General features: G+C 31.1%; 2 protein-coding genes across 2 annotated transcripts in view; one reads left to right on the top strand and one right to left on the bottom strand.

The window, feature by feature from the left end:
* Window positions 1-7,283, bottom strand: part of LOC129968520 (pregnancy zone protein-like) — a 137,535-nt gene extending 130,252 nt beyond the window's left edge. The window contains exon 1 of the mRNA XM_056082499.1: window positions 7,266-7,283. The gene's annotated coding sequence lies outside the window, so the exon portion shown is untranslated. The remainder of the gene's footprint in view (window positions 1-7,265) is intronic.
* A 28-nt stretch (window positions 7,284-7,311) lies between these two features.
* LOC129968521 (solute carrier family 12 member 2-like) overlaps window positions 7,312-17,408 on the top strand; it is a 67,312-nt gene continuing 57,215 nt past the window's right edge. The window contains exons 1-3 of the mRNA XM_056082500.1: window positions 7,312-7,935; window positions 12,865-13,059; window positions 16,024-16,211. Of these exons, the coding sequence (XP_055938475.1) occupies window positions 7,911-7,935; window positions 12,865-13,059; window positions 16,024-16,211 (408 nt within the window). The 5' untranslated portion in view covers window positions 7,312-7,910. The remainder of the gene's footprint in view (window positions 7,936-12,864; window positions 13,060-16,023; window positions 16,212-17,408) is intronic.

The following is a 17,408-nucleotide window of genomic DNA, read 5'->3' as shown; positions in this document are numbered from 1 at the left end:
TAGGAATTTCTATTTTTGTAATAGAATCCTTACCGCAAGTTGCAAGGAAGCATATTTTTTATTTAGAAATCCAAGAAACTTTTCGAATGTGAGAAAACGCTCATAGGCCATTTTCTTGGGCCCAAGTTTGATGGGTTCCTGAGTCGAGTTTTTCGAATAGAATGTAAAATAACTAAAGGTATCTGATAATGACTTTTTCGTCTGGGGATTTTAGATCTCTAATCATGTCATCTTATCCGTCGGCAATGTTGTGTTAGATGCGTTAATTGAATAATATTCGGCTGATTCATAAATTTTTAATTAAAAATGTGAAAATCTGCTTTTTTTAATCATAACAATCCATTTATCTTGCCTTGCTTCAGTGTAACTAGAATCTGAAATTGGTATCTCTTGGTATGTACTGCAGCTGATTCATTAGCCAGAAAGTCACAGAGATAATGGATACTGGAAAGAGTTTTTTCGGGTGATACACATGAACGAGAGCAGTCATTGTGCTCACCTCTGATTCAATACTAACTCTAAGTAACTTAAAATTACAAAATAGTAGCTCCTCGAAAGTGACTTCATTTTATAAAAATGCTGAACAGATAATAATCATTGATAACGCACATTACACATTGGCTTATAAAGATGGGTATGGGGCATAGTACCGATAAATCAATATTTAATTTCAAATTTTCATTTAATTTTATAAGTTTAATCACAAATAAATCTTGTTTTTGAATAATATTCATTTAGAATGAATGATAAACTTTTTCCGCTGAATAAAAAGCGGTAGCGTCTCTAATTAGTTTATTTTGTTAAATGAAAAAAAAATATTTAAAATTAGTTATTATCGGCTGTTATTATTTTAAGGCTAGATATCAACTTTTAAACCTGTCGTTCTTACCATTATTTAAGTTGATTTGTAAAGACGGAATGTTGCAATTCCTTTTCCTCCCTCTTCTTGAAACATTAAGTTTCTTTGGCTTTGCACGTTTATATGTTCCCAGTGTCAATACAATATTTTAATATTCATTTAGTCTAATAATTAATCAATTTAATTTTTGACTCCATATGAATAACGACACCTGTTAATAAATTTGTGATAAGGGATTTTAAGATTCCGTAGAATTTCCAATAATGAATTACAAAATATGTGCAAAACTGAGAAGTGGAAAATAATAAAGTTATGTTTTTAAGAAAGGTAACATTTCTGATATTCTGAAACATAACAGATATTCTAACAGGTAACATAACAGATATTCTAAAAAAAAATTATTAGAATACCTGTGTATCTATATTCTAAAATTGTTTTTAGAATATAGATACACACATACGCATACGTTTGTCAAAATTATATTATATGAATACAAATTGTGTAATACTGAAAAAAAACTATGATGAAATTCAATTTTTTTTATATCTATCTTCTTGAAAAATTCTCATATTTAAAATATGTTTTTAAAGCATTTTATTATTTCATTACCTGTTTCATTTAAAATATCACACCAAATTCTGCGGAATCCGTAACTTTCTTGTAGCAATTATTTTTTTATTAATGCGTTTCCTTTCAAAGAAAATGTCAACATGCATTTTTAACGAAACACATCACAGCATTCAAGATCTGCTAAAACATTCCAAGTTAATTAACAGAAATGACGCACTTGATGGCAGTATTTTCTAAAGGGTATTCATCAAATTTAGAAAGAGATGTTCCGTTTCTCATTATGCAAAGAGCTGGTACATTATTTCTTATTCCATAAATTGAGCTTTATGAATATCAGTTTTATGATGATTATTACGATAGTATCATATTAGTATCTTAAACACTTTTGTGAAAAAAAAATTTATAAGTCTGTTAGATATTTATTTTGTATATGATTTTCTTTTCGTGTGTTTATAATATAGCTTTCTTGCAAATGTTGTACAGTTTTTGTTTTTTTAACGATAATGTTTATTGACTGGCATGCTATCTGTAAATTTCGTAATGCGTCATGCAACATGTATGCATAAATTTATATCAAACTCTAACTCTAATCATGAGGCGTAATTTCCCCCCGTAAACCTATACTAGAACTTTTTTCATTATACTTGGAAAATAGCTGAACTAAAAACATATTACAGAATTTAAAGCTTTTTTTTATCACATGTATTGCTATTTATATCTCAGATTTTTTTCCATTTTAATATTCGTTTATTAATGCATTGTTAATTAATTTATTAACATTCAGTCTGTTATTTATTAATTTTATGATTTATTATTTTATTTTACTATTTTAATTTATTTATTTACTTTATTATTTATTATTTTAATTAATTATTTATTAATTTTTAACGTTTTAACATATTATTTGATGATTGGATAATATGTAACATTTCTATTTATTGTTCATAAATATTTAATATATTAATTTATTATTTGCTAGATGGTTTCCACTTACAAAATTATTATAGATATATTTTAGTTATTGTAATAATTCATACACACGTAGTCATTTCATTCATTGAAAATATTATAAGCTTTCACATTCATTGAAAATATTATAAGCTTCACATTCATTGAAAATATTATAAGTTCGAGTACCCAGCGCATGCAATTTATATCAGCATCAATAATTTGATACACGAAATGATTACGTATTCAAATTTCAAATGCTAGTAACACAAATGTTCAGAGTGTATTTTCTTTGCAGAATGGCATAATCAAATTTGAAAAACAGTTTTTGACAAATGTTCTGTAACATACCTTTGCCAATGTCAGTCATCTGCTACTAAGATGCAAGCAGTGATGATCCTTTGTCATCAGAAGCAATTAAATACATCAGTGAATTCCTGCCTTATTTGAGAGACAGAACAGAGTCATAAACTCATAAAAATATTTTGGAAATGTATACAAGATTGCATGGATGCGTCGATTATGATGTGCACAATGCAAAATTTCTTCAATTAAAATCCCTTTTGTTCCGATTTCAGAAGGTAAGGTTGAATGAGACAAGGTGAAATCCCTATTTTACAACATTACAAATTTCTACTGTTTGAACATTTTTGCTACTGCGACCTTCTTGTTTTATGTTACCGTGATATATCGATTAAAATTATTCTTTAAACCACAGTATAAAACTTCTTTGAAACAGTAGCTTATTCATAAACATCGAACGACGAATGGCCGGTTCCTTATCTCTTAAGGGTAAGAGACCTTTATATACCGGTATAGATATTTATACAGATATATAAGATCAACTAAGCGAATTTTTTTTCCAGATGATCTTTCACCTTTTCATGATCACAAATTCCGGTTCATTGAAATGACTGGTAATATTTTTCATATCACCATACATGTTCATATCATATCATCATTTGCTAGTTCAACAAAGTCACTGTTTGGTATTTTTCCCTTTGGTGTTCTTTCGTTGTCACTTTTTTTTGCTTCAGTTGGAGATTCCACTTTTCATCTAACGTCTCAACACATCTTTTTCAAATGTCTGCTGGATGCATGATATGTGAAAAGGGAACTTGGCTGGCAATCGGTGATATTATTGATTCGATCCGTTGAGATGCAGTTGATATGACTTACGTCTTTGTACATTAACTTTTGTTTGTAAAATGGGAAGATAGTGATATTTAAGCAGGATAAAGGCATTCAATTAAAAATTACTTTCCGTAATACATTAAGAAAAACAATTGAAATGATTGGAAAAAATCAGTAGTACTCCGGCATCTTGACAATAGCTTGATTAAAATTAGAAATGAAAAAATCGTTTAATGAAAGAAAAAGTTTCATTTATTCCTCTCCAAAATTTTTTTATTCGAGATTTTAGTTAAAATTGATTTATGTAGGTCTATTTGGAGATTCCATTAGTGATCAGTCACCATGTGATTATTTTATCTGTCCTCCACCTCCTTTGTTCTGGCGAAATCGCTATGTTATTTTTCATTCGTTTCGCCAAGCATTCGAGGGAAACGGTTTGAATGGATGGATGTGGATCACAATCATTAAATTAAAAGAAATTTTCCTTAAAATTTCTTGCAAAACATTTTAATTCATTAAAAAAATTCAACAACACTCCTGTAACCCTAGAAATTGATTGATCAAAACTTAGAAAGGAGAAGGTTCTAATAAAAAGCAAAGACACAGTTCTTCACTATTACCACTCTGATTTTCATGAAAACGATCTAAATGACTCTGAATGTTGCGGAGAACTAAAGTCTCGTCAAGGTTTCTGAGATTGTTGTTAATTAAATCAGCAGTGTGATTCACGAGGAAATTCTTGACACCAAGGACGAAGGAGATCTCAATATTTCACTTGTGGAATCGCTTAAAAGTAAGTCATCAAAAATTTTATATTTAAGTTTTTATCGTCTATTTATTTCAAGCATTTTTCGTCTTTCGCAAGCAAACTAAGAACTAACCTCTTTCAGGAAACTGTTTCATTAACCGTTGTTTTATATGCAGTGGTATCAAGATGGGTCTATCTCTTCTAACTAAGGATTCACGAATGACTTTTCTTTCTCCAGCAATTGTGATTCCTCTGGTAGGCCACCGTTTCCTTATCCAATAGTATTCATTGCACTGCTTTCTCCTACGTACGAGAAATAAAGATATTTTATGTCACCAAGAAAACAGTTAAGGATTCTTCAGTCCACAGCGTCATCAATCAATGTATGCAAAATTTAATTTTCTCCATTGCATCATATTATTTTTCATCACACGACTTTCTGAGTAAGAACAAAAACTAATATTTTTTTCATATGTTTCTTTTGTTTTAGAAGTAACTTGCTCTTTAATGCTTAAAATATTTTATAATGTAGTTGAACTGAATCGAAGGAAATAAATCTAATAGAATTTTTTTTATCTTATTTTATGCCCTCTTACCAAGTATAGTGAAAATAAGTTGAAAAATTCCAAGCATCAAAAAAGAATTTTCCTTTTTGTTGACTTAAAATATCATTACTTCTTAGTTTAAATTTTTTATGTGATATCTAGAATACAGAAAATAAATTTAGCTTGATTTCATTTTCTTGTAATAATTTTTATGACTCATATTAAGTATCTTTGTGTAAAGTATAACGCACACGAGCGGTTAACTGCCCTCAGGGATCAACAGAATAAGGGATAATCTGACATCACACTATCTTAATGATACTTTTGATAGAAAAGATGACCCTTTAGAAGATATGAAAAATAAATTAAAACGAAAGAAATGCTTTAAATTTTTTTACTTTTTTGTCCTCTATTTATTTTTCCAGGTCTCTCTTCAGCAATGCGTAAGATTGATGCAAGACTTTTACAAAATCTCAAAATTTGTTTCTGCTTTCTTAAATTGTGTTTGTGGTTAACCGCAAGTGTGACACCGCTTCTGTTCTGTTCACTGAAAAGCACCTTGAAGGAAACTTCATATTCCTCAGAATTGTTTGCTCCTGTTCTAAATAAATGAGATTGCTCGCCACAGGTGGTGTTGTTCTAAGGCAAGTTTGATGTAAATTCGAAGAAAATATTTTCTTTTATTACGAAAGTCATCAAGCGCGTTATGAAATCTATGCCATAAAATAATACCTTTAAACAAAAATTATTTTTTTCCAAATGCTCTAGAGCATTTTGAAAAGGCTTTTTTTTTAAAAAAAAAATAACTTTTTTTCTCTATTCAACGGAGGAGCATTGTGGTGCGGCAACTTACCCGATATTTTCAGAGTATAAATAAAATCAACTCATTTGCCATTTTATTTTTACAAAGCCATTCAATCCAACTTTAATGTAATGCAATTTCTTCTGGAGCTTTCAATCTTCACAGAGCGCGTGTGAAAAAAAAAAAAAAAAAAAAAAAACGTTGAGCAAAGAAAGTTAAGAAGAAAGAAAAAGGAAAAAACCTCTTCTCCTGCTCCCACTTGCACTATCAAAAGCTCATCAGCTTCTTCAATATTTTTTGTTAAAATTACAATTAAAAAGATGTCAGAAGTAGGAATCAAAATTATTTTCTGCTGCCGGAAAATGCTTCGCTTAAAATTTGAAAATAAATCAGAACATGTGGGATGATTCTTGATAAAAAAAATGAATTAAAAATACTATGCAAAAAATAATTATGGTCGGTAAACAGGGAAATAACATCCTTACATGCGTATACATTAATCTTTATATTGCTGCCTATTTATATTGTTCAACCTCAGTTGCTTCATTGAAGGAAATATAATTAAGAAAATTAATTTTCCTTTTCTAAATAAAAACAACAAAAAAATGAGTGAATTTTTCGTGAACAATATCTTTGTTGAAACTTAGCTATGTCAAGCCTAAAATACAATTATTTTGAAGTGGCAATTGAATTATTTTAAATTAGTTTGAAAAGGAAAAATAGAAACCAACATGCCGACAAGCATTACTATGCGATGCAATGAAAGATATCGCAATCCCACGTTGGATAGCAGAGGGAAATATTGACCTCTCCCGAAAGCCGCGAGGTTTCGGTTGAAATCAACGCGTCTCTATTCCAACATTAAATACCTAAACAATCGAAGAAACATCAGCTTACAATTTGGAATAAGAAGAATATTCAAATTAAGATTATTTAAATTCAAAAATATCAATTGTAATCATAAGTGACAAAATAGCTTACCATGGTCATTTGAAAATTGATTATTATGGTAGGCATTTTGGAGATGATAAAGTGCATTTCATGGTTTTACTGAATATAAAAATGGGAAAATAATAGCTACCAATTAACTGCCATAGAAAGTTGATTGTCATTAGTTGGAAAAAAATGACGGGGCAAAGTAGCCACTGCCCATTTAAATGAAAGGGAGTCATAAAAAAAAGGATTTACTTATTTTTCATGAGCAAAGTGAGTTTTAAAGTATTAAGCGATACATGATTAAAAGTTGTCATTTCCGCTTTTCACGAATGACACAACTGACAATAGTATTGAAAATTAGATGCATTTAAAAAGAAAATTCTCTCGCCTCCATGTTAAATAAAATCCTTTTTTTTTTGTTCGTTATTTCCACCTGCCAACACCGGAATCATCCTATACTTAACTCTGTAATGTCCTTCAGTCAAACTAGTTTAAACTAGCTCTATTCTTTAAAATTTTTCATGAATTTTCTATAAATCTTCAGCAGCTACCGTAAAAGTTATTACCAAGAGCCATTTACAGGTATGCTTCCGAATGAATGTTGCATTACCAAATGTATCGCAATAGACAGTTGCTTCCAAACTTGTTCAATGTCAATATTCAGACCTGTGAAAAGTTATGACTGCATGTGTACAGGTATATTATCATTCCAAGAATACTCACCGTAAAACTCAGGGAAGCGAATCAGATTCCTTCATCTATCCTTTTCTCACCTCCCGCCACAAAGATACAACCTCACAACCTGCGGCGTTATTTTTTATTGCAACTGTAATGAGGTAGTCTTATCGACAATAGTCAACATTGATTTTGAAGCCCCGCCTCGCACTGGAGGTTGGAGATATCCTACACTGAGCGCCAGTTGTGACATCCTCTTCACTAATCGCATCCTGGGCTTGTCATTAACGATGCGTATCGGGCAATATCTTTGCGACTATTCTGCAATATAAAACTAGAATTTACCGCATTGACTGTGCTTTCTTTTTTCTGACGACATCCAGAGAGGGGCTGTTTTGGTGGAGATCAACAAGTGAGGTTCTTTCCTGTCATCTGGACTGAGCCTGATGTATGGTTTGAAGAATTTAATCCCAACAACTAGGTTATGGGCACATATTTTGAGGAGAAATCGTTTTATGTTCCGTGAACCTATATTTGCCTCCAAGATTTTATGTTTCTATCGCTCTTATTTAAAGGTCATTTAGTTCATTGTTTGTAAAATACGTCTGAGAGAGAAAAAATTCGAAGGAAACCGTCTAACCGAATAGAGAAAGAGGCAGAAAGATTGTCAGCAGCTGCAGTTCAACAGACAAAATGGAAAACAGAAAAAACAGCAACGGTAAGATTATTTTTTTATATTCTCTACTTATATGGCATAGATAATGGCCCTTTGGATTTCCGGCGCAAAAAAAAAAAACACGTTTATTTTTTAATGCAAGAAAAGAGAAAATTTAATATTTACTCCTAACGAAACTATTCATCGTATTTGTAATACGATGCGTGGAGAAATGCGGTAGAAAGTTTTTAATGGTTTGGTAAGTGTTATTTCTCAACAAAGAAAAAAAAATCAGGTTGAATCGTTTTTTCCACAACTGAAAATATTATATTTACACTTGACAAACAAAAACCGTTGCAAAACGATAAAAATAAATGCGATCAGAATTATTCGTTGTCAAAGCATTACAAATGCTTTAACATTCAACATGTCATTTTTCATACTGAAATTTGTTGTTATAATTACCTAGTATATACTTTTAAAATATAAAGCTATAATACCTTATTGGGTTTTTTTTTAAATATTTTTGTTTGGCTTGGAAATACTAGATTTTAAATTGAACTAGACTTCATAATCGCATAACATATTTAATTTATGTACGGCAGCTCTACCTTTGGCAATCGGACATAAGTTAATCTACTTCAGGGATCTTAATGAGAATAGAAAAAGGAAAATGATAGTTCTGTTTTAAATTTCTGAATTGAAGAAAATTGTACTTTTATTATTGTTTAAATGATTTCTTGCCATATTCTAAAAGCACAATCATATAAAATATGAAATAATAAATCTAACAAAATCTTTTTCCAGATTTAACAGAATAAAAAGTGTTAAAATTGCAGAGATAATTTTTAAATTTTTTAGTTTATCAAAAAATTTCAAAATTTAACAACTGTTTTTTTTAAAAAGCATCAAAATTTAATTTTCCCCTAAATTATCAATAACATTTTTAAAAGAAACACACAAAATTTAATTATAAATTGTATGTCTTGAAAACTCGGTGGAAAATAAATAAAATGATTTAAAATGTTTGCAATATTTTTATTAAATATAAAAGATAAAAGTAATATTTTCTATGGATACTTCCATTAATTGTACAACTTCTTTTAGTCGAAAAGGAATAAATATTTACGATCTCGTATAAATCACTTTTGCCCTAAATAAAAACTCAAAGCTTCAAAGCCGTTTTGTTTTCTAAGATTTTATCCCATCGTTAGACACAGTATTTCTTGCTTCATATCTCAGATCACATGCTGATTTTTTAAAGCTAGACTTACTCAATCTATGTGTGTTTTTTTTTGTAATTAAATGCCCAAAGTATATTTATTTTTTGTATAAATTATAATATTTCCCCAATACTGCAAAGACGGGACGTCCCATCCTCTCGTGGTTATAATGAAACGAGAAAGAAAAATATCCCGGCATGAGTCGCACAGATTGGATCGAAAGATTCGCCTTGTCTAAAAAAAGATTCGTATTCTATGTGAGATATTAAAATAATATATAATTTGTAGTATAGAAATAGAAAAGTTAAAAAATGAAAAAAAAAAAGTTATATATATATATCTCGGAACGGCGATCGAAATGATCAAAAATACATTTTCCGGGTATTGGCATTGGATGACTCCAAATGTCATTTCGCTTATCTCCATCTCGAAGCTGTCTGAAGAGGACTCAAAACTCTTCCCCAATCATTGCAAGCAGGATGTCAAAAGGATCGCCTGCTTCTACCCATCGGCTCCAATTTGTAAACACAATCATTTGATTGTGATCAATCATTGCCATCGATTACTTTTGTCAAAAATATCTCAGTTAAATACTCAGAAGGAATAATGGGTTCGATTTTTTTTTAAAAAATTCTGCAAATCAAAAAATTTTGACGGAATGCATTTCAGTTGAGTAAACTGACATTTCAGTAATAGTATTCTTCAAAAATACTGCATAGTCTAGGAAATATGTAAGTAGCATACTTCTTTCTGTTTTTCTAAATATAGATAGCTTTGCCCTTGAAAACTGACAGATGTATTTTTCTTCCAGTCATGGATACTCATATATATCGAACAAGCATAAGAAAGCGATAAAATCTCCAACCATAAAATAGTAGTGCATGATATGAAAACAAAAACATATATACACTGTTGTATTTGTCGCCACTCGAAGAAAGAAAGTAATAAATGACTCATCAGAAATTTTTATTCGTTCAACTAACTCTACTTTATACACAAAGTTATTAGATTTGCTGACAATGTTTTAATTTCATTTCCTTGAACTTTTCAAAATAGGTCAACCACCTTATTTTGTTTCAACCAACAAATGGGGAAAAAAATCAGAATGTTTAGTATCCGAAAAATGAGCCATTAATCACAATTCATATGCATAACTAAACAGAAAATTTGAGTTCCATTCTAGAAGGCCATGTAAACGGACGTATTGATCCTTAAATCTTCCTTCTGGTGTGGTGCTGAAGATGCAGGCTAAAAAGCCGCACTTTTCATCTGATCATTATCAGAATGGTGAGGTCTCGCCAAAAGAGCCTTGGTGTAGCTTCAAATTGGAATATAGGAAGGCTGCATGGAAGAAAATGAAGATAACAATCACAATTTCTCCTCCAAAGAACACACTAAATGTGCAAATTTTTGAGTAGATTTTTAAAAATTTAATAATACCTTCTATTTTTTTTTCGTCTTATATTATGCAATGTTAATTAATTACAATTAAAATTGCTTTATTTAGAGATTTATCTTATCATCTTTTTATTAAATTGTAGATGATTCATTAAAAAGATGTGAAAATGGCAATAACGCAATTCACACATAGCCACTGAAGATCTGTTGCAGTGAAAACCAGTTGGAAAGTTTGCATTTTTTCGATGTTACGTAATAGTTGGTGAGACATTTACAGATTTTCACAGTTAACTTGTTTTCAGTGTTCTCACCAATCACAATGTTTTTGATTTAAAAAGGGTGCAGTTCTGATTAAATACCTTTATTAATACGCTGATTCATTGCCATCTACTTTTCGAAGTATTTCTGAAAGATTCCGAAAACTTTTAATGAAATTCGAAAAAACAGGATCTTTCCCTTTTTATCCTGGATTTGACACACTTCAACGGCGAGCAGACTAAACGAGCCTATTTGGAATCCCTTTTTTCTTGTTGTTAAATGATTTCCTCATTTCTCATGATCCAAAATTATTTTTTTTCTCCCGAATAGCTGCTACCGGATCATAAGTTCTGAAGAGAAGGACTTCAATTATAGACATCTTGTACACTGGCATCAGAGAAATTTAATCGACGTTTTACACATTTTTATTTCATTAAGCATTTTTCATGTTTGTAAAGATGAAATTTTACAACATTCCTTTTCTAAAGGCATTTAGGGAGGCAATACGCTGCTGGAAAGTTTTCATCATTTACTTATCATAGAAACTGTTATCTTAATTCATTTTTTTCTTTGACTAAAAATGAGTTTGAGAAGAAAAAAAATGGATTCCCAGATTTCATAAATTTCATAACACTAAATAGATTCTGGGAATAAAGGATAATGGATAGAGACTGGCAATGAATGCATAATTAACAGAAAAAAATGCTGTGATATTCGATTTCCTGCAATTAAAAATTCGATAAGAATGAAGGGTATTTTCTGATGTTAAATTTACCAACTTGACCTGTTATGTTGATTAAAATTTTAATACATTTAAATCCGAAATGCGGGTCTTGCAGATTTATTAGTTAAATGAACTAAGTAAATTTCAGAACCTAAATCTAAAATGAAGAGTTTCTAGTCCCTCGATGGGGAAATAGTAGAAATAACATGAACTCTATGGATGGAACGGTCTAACGCCTTAAGAACAGTTCTGAAGCGAGTCCTTTACTACTTCGCGGTGGCTGATAATTGCTATATTATCCATCGTGCTGCTCCTCGGAAATAATGATTACCTTAAACATTTCATGGCATTCGCTATCAAACTGATCCTGAGAGCGGCAAATAGCTTCATCTGAATTACCATTTTACTGCTTCAGATAATCTGAAATACTGCAGACACAATGCTTTTCAAGCTAATGCCGACGGTGTATCGGCTTGAACCATATGATTGTCATTATTAAATTTCAGATTTCAGTAGAGTAAATTTTACAACAGTTTGCTTGAATCGCCGGTTGACGATCAAGCTTAGAAAAAGCACGTCATACCATCCTCAACTCAAAGAGGCCAAGGACGCTCAGTCCGAAGTTCAAGACAAGTAGGTATCTGGCATCTGTTTTTTTATGTTATCCGAATGTAAGGATTAGTAATAAATATGACTTTTTTAAAAATTTAAATAAAAATGTAAAAATAAACTGCAAGTCAAATATCAGATATCAGAAAGCTTGATTCTTTACATATTTTATTTTATCAACAAAAATGAGCTATCTTATTTTTTTGTATCTTCTTCACTTTTATTTTCATTTTATCACCGGTTTTCTCTTTTATCTTTACAATCACCGTTTCTACAGAGAAATCAAAATCATGACATAATCCTGATTTAGCGAAAAATGTGTAAATTGCAGCGAAATTGATGGGTGTGCGCATGTTTTAAAAAAGCGATATTCTGTTCTGTTCCTGGATTTGAGAAGAGCCAGTCTATATATTTTTGATATCTATGAACCTAAATCAGATGATCATAGATATCCTGAATGTTTACGAAATTCAGGAACACTTCAATATGATTGGTGCTAATTGGCCAACTTGAAGATTCCTGCCTCCCAAATGGCATACACATCAACTTTTTGTAATTCCAATCAATCCTACGAAAAATTGCAAGCATTGTAAATGTCTGAGTAGAACAATAATTTTAGAAGTGAAATTCAAGAATGTTTTCTAAACCAAGAGTCTTGCTTTTTGTTGTTCATCCTATGTAAACACATTCTATCCAGTTAAGAAAAAGTATATATATTTGATTTTTTTTCTGTTTAAATATTTCATTCAAAAAGGTAAATTAAATGAATTTGGATTGCAGTCATTCCTCCTAATCGATTTCAAGTAATAACCGTCGGGTGTGAGAATGAGGCTTTCGAAACTGACGAAAAACTGACCTACCCACCCGTCGGTCGAATGGGCCAGCAATCTCGTCTCAGCGTGCCGGACTTTTTGGCAGTGGTCGTTCCAGGGCGGCGGAGAACCTCTTCTCTGAATGTACAAGAAAACGCAGACGGTAAGTGGTGATTTATTTGAATTGGAAATAAAATGTGTCTGTTATTTTTATATAAATTGCTGGTTGAATTGTAGTTTCCTGTCCATAACTGCAAGTTAGAGTACCAAGTTTTCTCTAAGTACCAACATGAATAATCAAGTTAATCTAATTACCCACCTTTTAGATTGTTGGCGAAATTACTATCATTCCCCATCATTCAGCAGTATGCATGTTACATAAATTGTAGAAAAACTTAAAATTATTAAAACAAATCATAAAATGATAATGTAATGAATTTTATAACCAAGATTGTATTAAATAACAACAAGCAATATTTTATTGAGAATCAGAAATTCGATTTCTCTATTGACTTTATTCTTCCTTCTGAAATAAATCAGCATGTCTCCATTTATTTTCTTACGTCTACCTTTTTGGATGATCTCAAGAAATGCGCGGAAAGAAATGATGCAGCGGCGGATATTAATAAATAGATTCAATGCAAGAGAAACGATAGCTGTTATAACAACTGGTATTTACAAGCAAAATTATATTTCATTATAAAAAAATCAAAATAATTGAATTGGAAAGAGTTTTAATTTAGAAAGATATGAATGTTTTAAATACAATTTAGGTATATATTTAATCTACTGGATCAGCACTTGTGGAGAGGGATAGAACCATTGTTCGACACATGACAATATTAGGTACACTTTAATAATCTTTACACAAGACGGGAAGCTAGTGCAGCGTTGTTTTCGGCAATATAACTTTATTTTGTGCAAAAAAATTTGGAATAACACCAGCATTAGTCTTCGGGTTGGTTATAATTTGTCCATTTCTTTATGTCACTGTTTCAAATCGTACAATATAGTATTCGTATGACAATTAAAACTTTATGCATTTTGAAATTTCAGAGTAGTAAAGTAAGTGCTGTAATTTTTATTATAAATATGCAAACTCCCAATATTTATAAATTATAATGACATACAGCCCACTCGAAAATATCACTATGAAATTTTAATTTAGAAAATTACTCGCACTATCATTAGCAATCAATATAGAAAGTGACTTACATCTGTCTCTGCGTTGGTAAGTGGATTCTCCTAATTGTCTTTATATTTTTACCACGGCTTGAGAGTATCGGCGTTTTATAGTTCCCGGATGGTGGGGCTAGAAGCTTTTAGACCAATCAGGCGTATCTCGGTTCCTAATGGACGGATCGACAAAATTCTCAAAAAAGTTTTGAGCATTATCCATTTTGTCGCCAAATGGTCGCCAAGTTTGTCGCCAAATGGTCGCCAAGTTTGTCGCCAAGCTCTGGGATCACTGGCTCGGCATCCGACAGCATCCAATAAAGATGACTGTAAAGCGGTCTTCCTTATGGTGACACTATTCGTGCTGGAAAGAAAAATTACACGTTTGTAACATTATTCTTCGGTTTTTCAAGTTTTGTAGGTCATATTCCTTTACAAACTGATGCAATAAGGAAAGAATGCCACTTGTTGTATACATAAATATATAAATTTGAAATGGGAAAAGAGGAAGGGTTTCCGTTTTCACTACTGTTTAGTAATTATATTCATTTAATTACTACTTCACTGTACTAATAGCACTATTAGATTCCACGGCTAGCGAAGAATAATGTGTTTTTTTTTAAATTCAAAATGCATGCCAGATGTTCACATAAGATCCTAGACGTTGTCGAAAATCTCCATTAGGAGCAGGTGTTTTCAAACTGAATATAATTTCAAAGGATCTGGAAACAGCTTTCTGTTGAAAATGAAAGTTATCTGTGATTCGTGCTGTAGTTCTAATTACTAATTTTAACTGTGATTAATGAGTAGCAAATATCTTGTTCCGATATAATGAGCAGACATATTGTTTTGAATACTTGACACTGTTTTAAGAAGATGCAATTCGAACTTGCGGATTTCAACCAGATTGTCATTAATTAACAAGCTTCCTCCAAATTTAAACGAAATCATTAGTTCCGATCTTATAATGAGATCCTACATTAGAGATATAAAGTAACATTCTTTCAGCATCCTTCAAAATCATACCAAATTTGATCTGAACAGCCATCTCTCATTAATGGAATCATTCGACAAAGAAATACAATTTTGAATATGCATCTCTTTGATTTTACTAAACAATACACCCTTGGGATCCCCTTTATCCCATGCTGGAAAGTGTACATTTGTAAGAATTATGATACAAGCATGTGATCCTTCTTTTGAAATAAGTACCAGTGCGTGAGAATTTCGTGGTACTTTTTTTACAATCCGAATGTGAAAATGTTTGGTCTTCCAGTCAATGAGTCAAGCAGTGCTAATACAGGAATACAAAGAGGCATCGTAATGCAGAATTTGCTCTCTCCTTCTGCTACTGCCAATATATAAGATACGCTGAATAATACCTCGAGTATCTAACATCCTTATTCGCATGTCATTGGAAAAACGAGCTACTCACTAATGCAAGCTATTTGTAATTCATTTTAGTTAGTGCTAATACTCTCGTGCAACTGTCAGGGTGTCAATGTCAAGGTGTTGAAGAGGTCGAAATATTTGAAAATAAAACTTCTCGAAAGGATTAGATGATTTATGAGGGCAGTATTAAAAAAAATTTCAGCATTCCATTTTGCGAATATCTCATTCGTAAATTTTGTATAGTAGTTTTAATATTTTTAATTTTTTGAATGATGTAGATAACAAAGGAGTCTAAAATGTATCTATATAATATCCTCTGCTTCAGGTGGTATTATATTTTACGAGAGCAACTCTAAAATAACTTTGCTCTCTCTCTTCACAATTCGCCCGCTTATCTCCTATTTGCTGGGCACAGGTGTTTAAAAGGATGTCTGTTAAGTTTGCTATTAAGAAATGAGACCTCAGAGTATATAAGAGTATCCTTAATAGTTTAAATATTGAGTGAATTACAATCATTTTCAAAAATATTTTTGCAGAATTTGGTTTCTTTATCCCGCAGGTTCGGGTGTTACGAGGAAGACGAGCCGAGCTAATTCCATCTTCACAGAGATTTTTGCCAACTCCGATTGCCATCTGGTGGACTACAACTCAGAAGCCGCTCCTCGGCTCGAAAGTTACAGAAACTCCTTAACAGCTCATGGCATCATCACGAGACCCACCCTAGAAGCACTTCATGCATCCGAACAGGTCACTTATAAGATTTGACGTTGGAATTCTAAGCTTCAGAAAGAATCTAAATGACCTTAAACTTTACTCATTGAAGCGCTAGTATATCTGAGATATGTTTTTAAATGCTAATTTTGAATTTATAAAAGATCATAAAATAGCAAAATGGGACTAAAAAACTTATGTCTTTAAAAAATTTTGATTAAAAAATAAACAATTTTTTTTACCTTTAATCCGAGAATTTTTAAATATGGAAGATTCTATACACAACAGAAAGGAGCCTACAGACAAAGAAAATGATTGATACTCAAATGTGTAGCGATAGTTAACTGTCCGCATTCACTATTCGTTAAATGGGATGAAGTGCTCTGTTCACAAGATATTGTCTGAAAGCGGTGATAAACTCAAACGAGAAATATTAGGAATTGAAAAAATATATATAATTGCCATAGAACAGGGTATCCAAGATGGAGAAACCTGGCCAATTCAAAAAGGGTATATAAGCAATCGAGCGAAAGCAGCACGGACAAAGCAAATCAGAACGATACAACATGGACTTTATATAGCCATTATAGACGCCATATCTTATAGCATCTCAACAATATCAATAAAATATTATACAAAATTGACACATAATGTATGGAATTTAAAAACTACGAAATCTACTATTATAAGTGATGTTTGAAAAGATAAAACGCTTGAAATTTAAAAGTAATAGCAGGGTTTGAAAAGTAAAAAAGTAATATATAAGGTAAAAAATAATAAAAAAAATATATAACAAATAACAAAGGAAAATATAAGTAATTATAAAATGAATCATACAATAAAAGTAAAGAAAAAATAATAGTATAAATAAAAGATAATTTAAAATATTATTAATAATAATAAGAAGAAAAAGTAACGTATATGAAATCATCTGACATATTTAGCAAAACATAACACTGCTCAAATTCTCAATAAGCTAATTCTAAATGTTAGTATGCAAAAGAGTTCCAATATATTTTGTACAAATTTCCGTGGTTGTTTGAAAAGAGTCTTTCCCCGTATTAGTCTTTACTTTGGACATCTATAAATATCATTCCATCTTCAATACTGCTGGCACAATTTTCCAAATAGTCGACTTTCATATGTCTGGAAATAACCATGAGTAGTTAAAATTTGATTTATATAAAAATTTATTTGGCATATTTTTGAATTCATTGAAGCATTAAAACAAAA

This window comes from Argiope bruennichi, chromosome 5, assembly GCF_947563725.1.
Source record: "Argiope bruennichi chromosome 5, qqArgBrue1.1, whole genome shotgun sequence".
NCBI classification, from domain to species: Eukaryota; Metazoa; Arthropoda; class Arachnida; order Araneae; family Araneidae; genus Argiope; species Argiope bruennichi.
The sequence above is the reverse complement of the archived record's forward strand: the minus strand, read 5'-3'. Positions and strand labels throughout refer to the sequence as shown.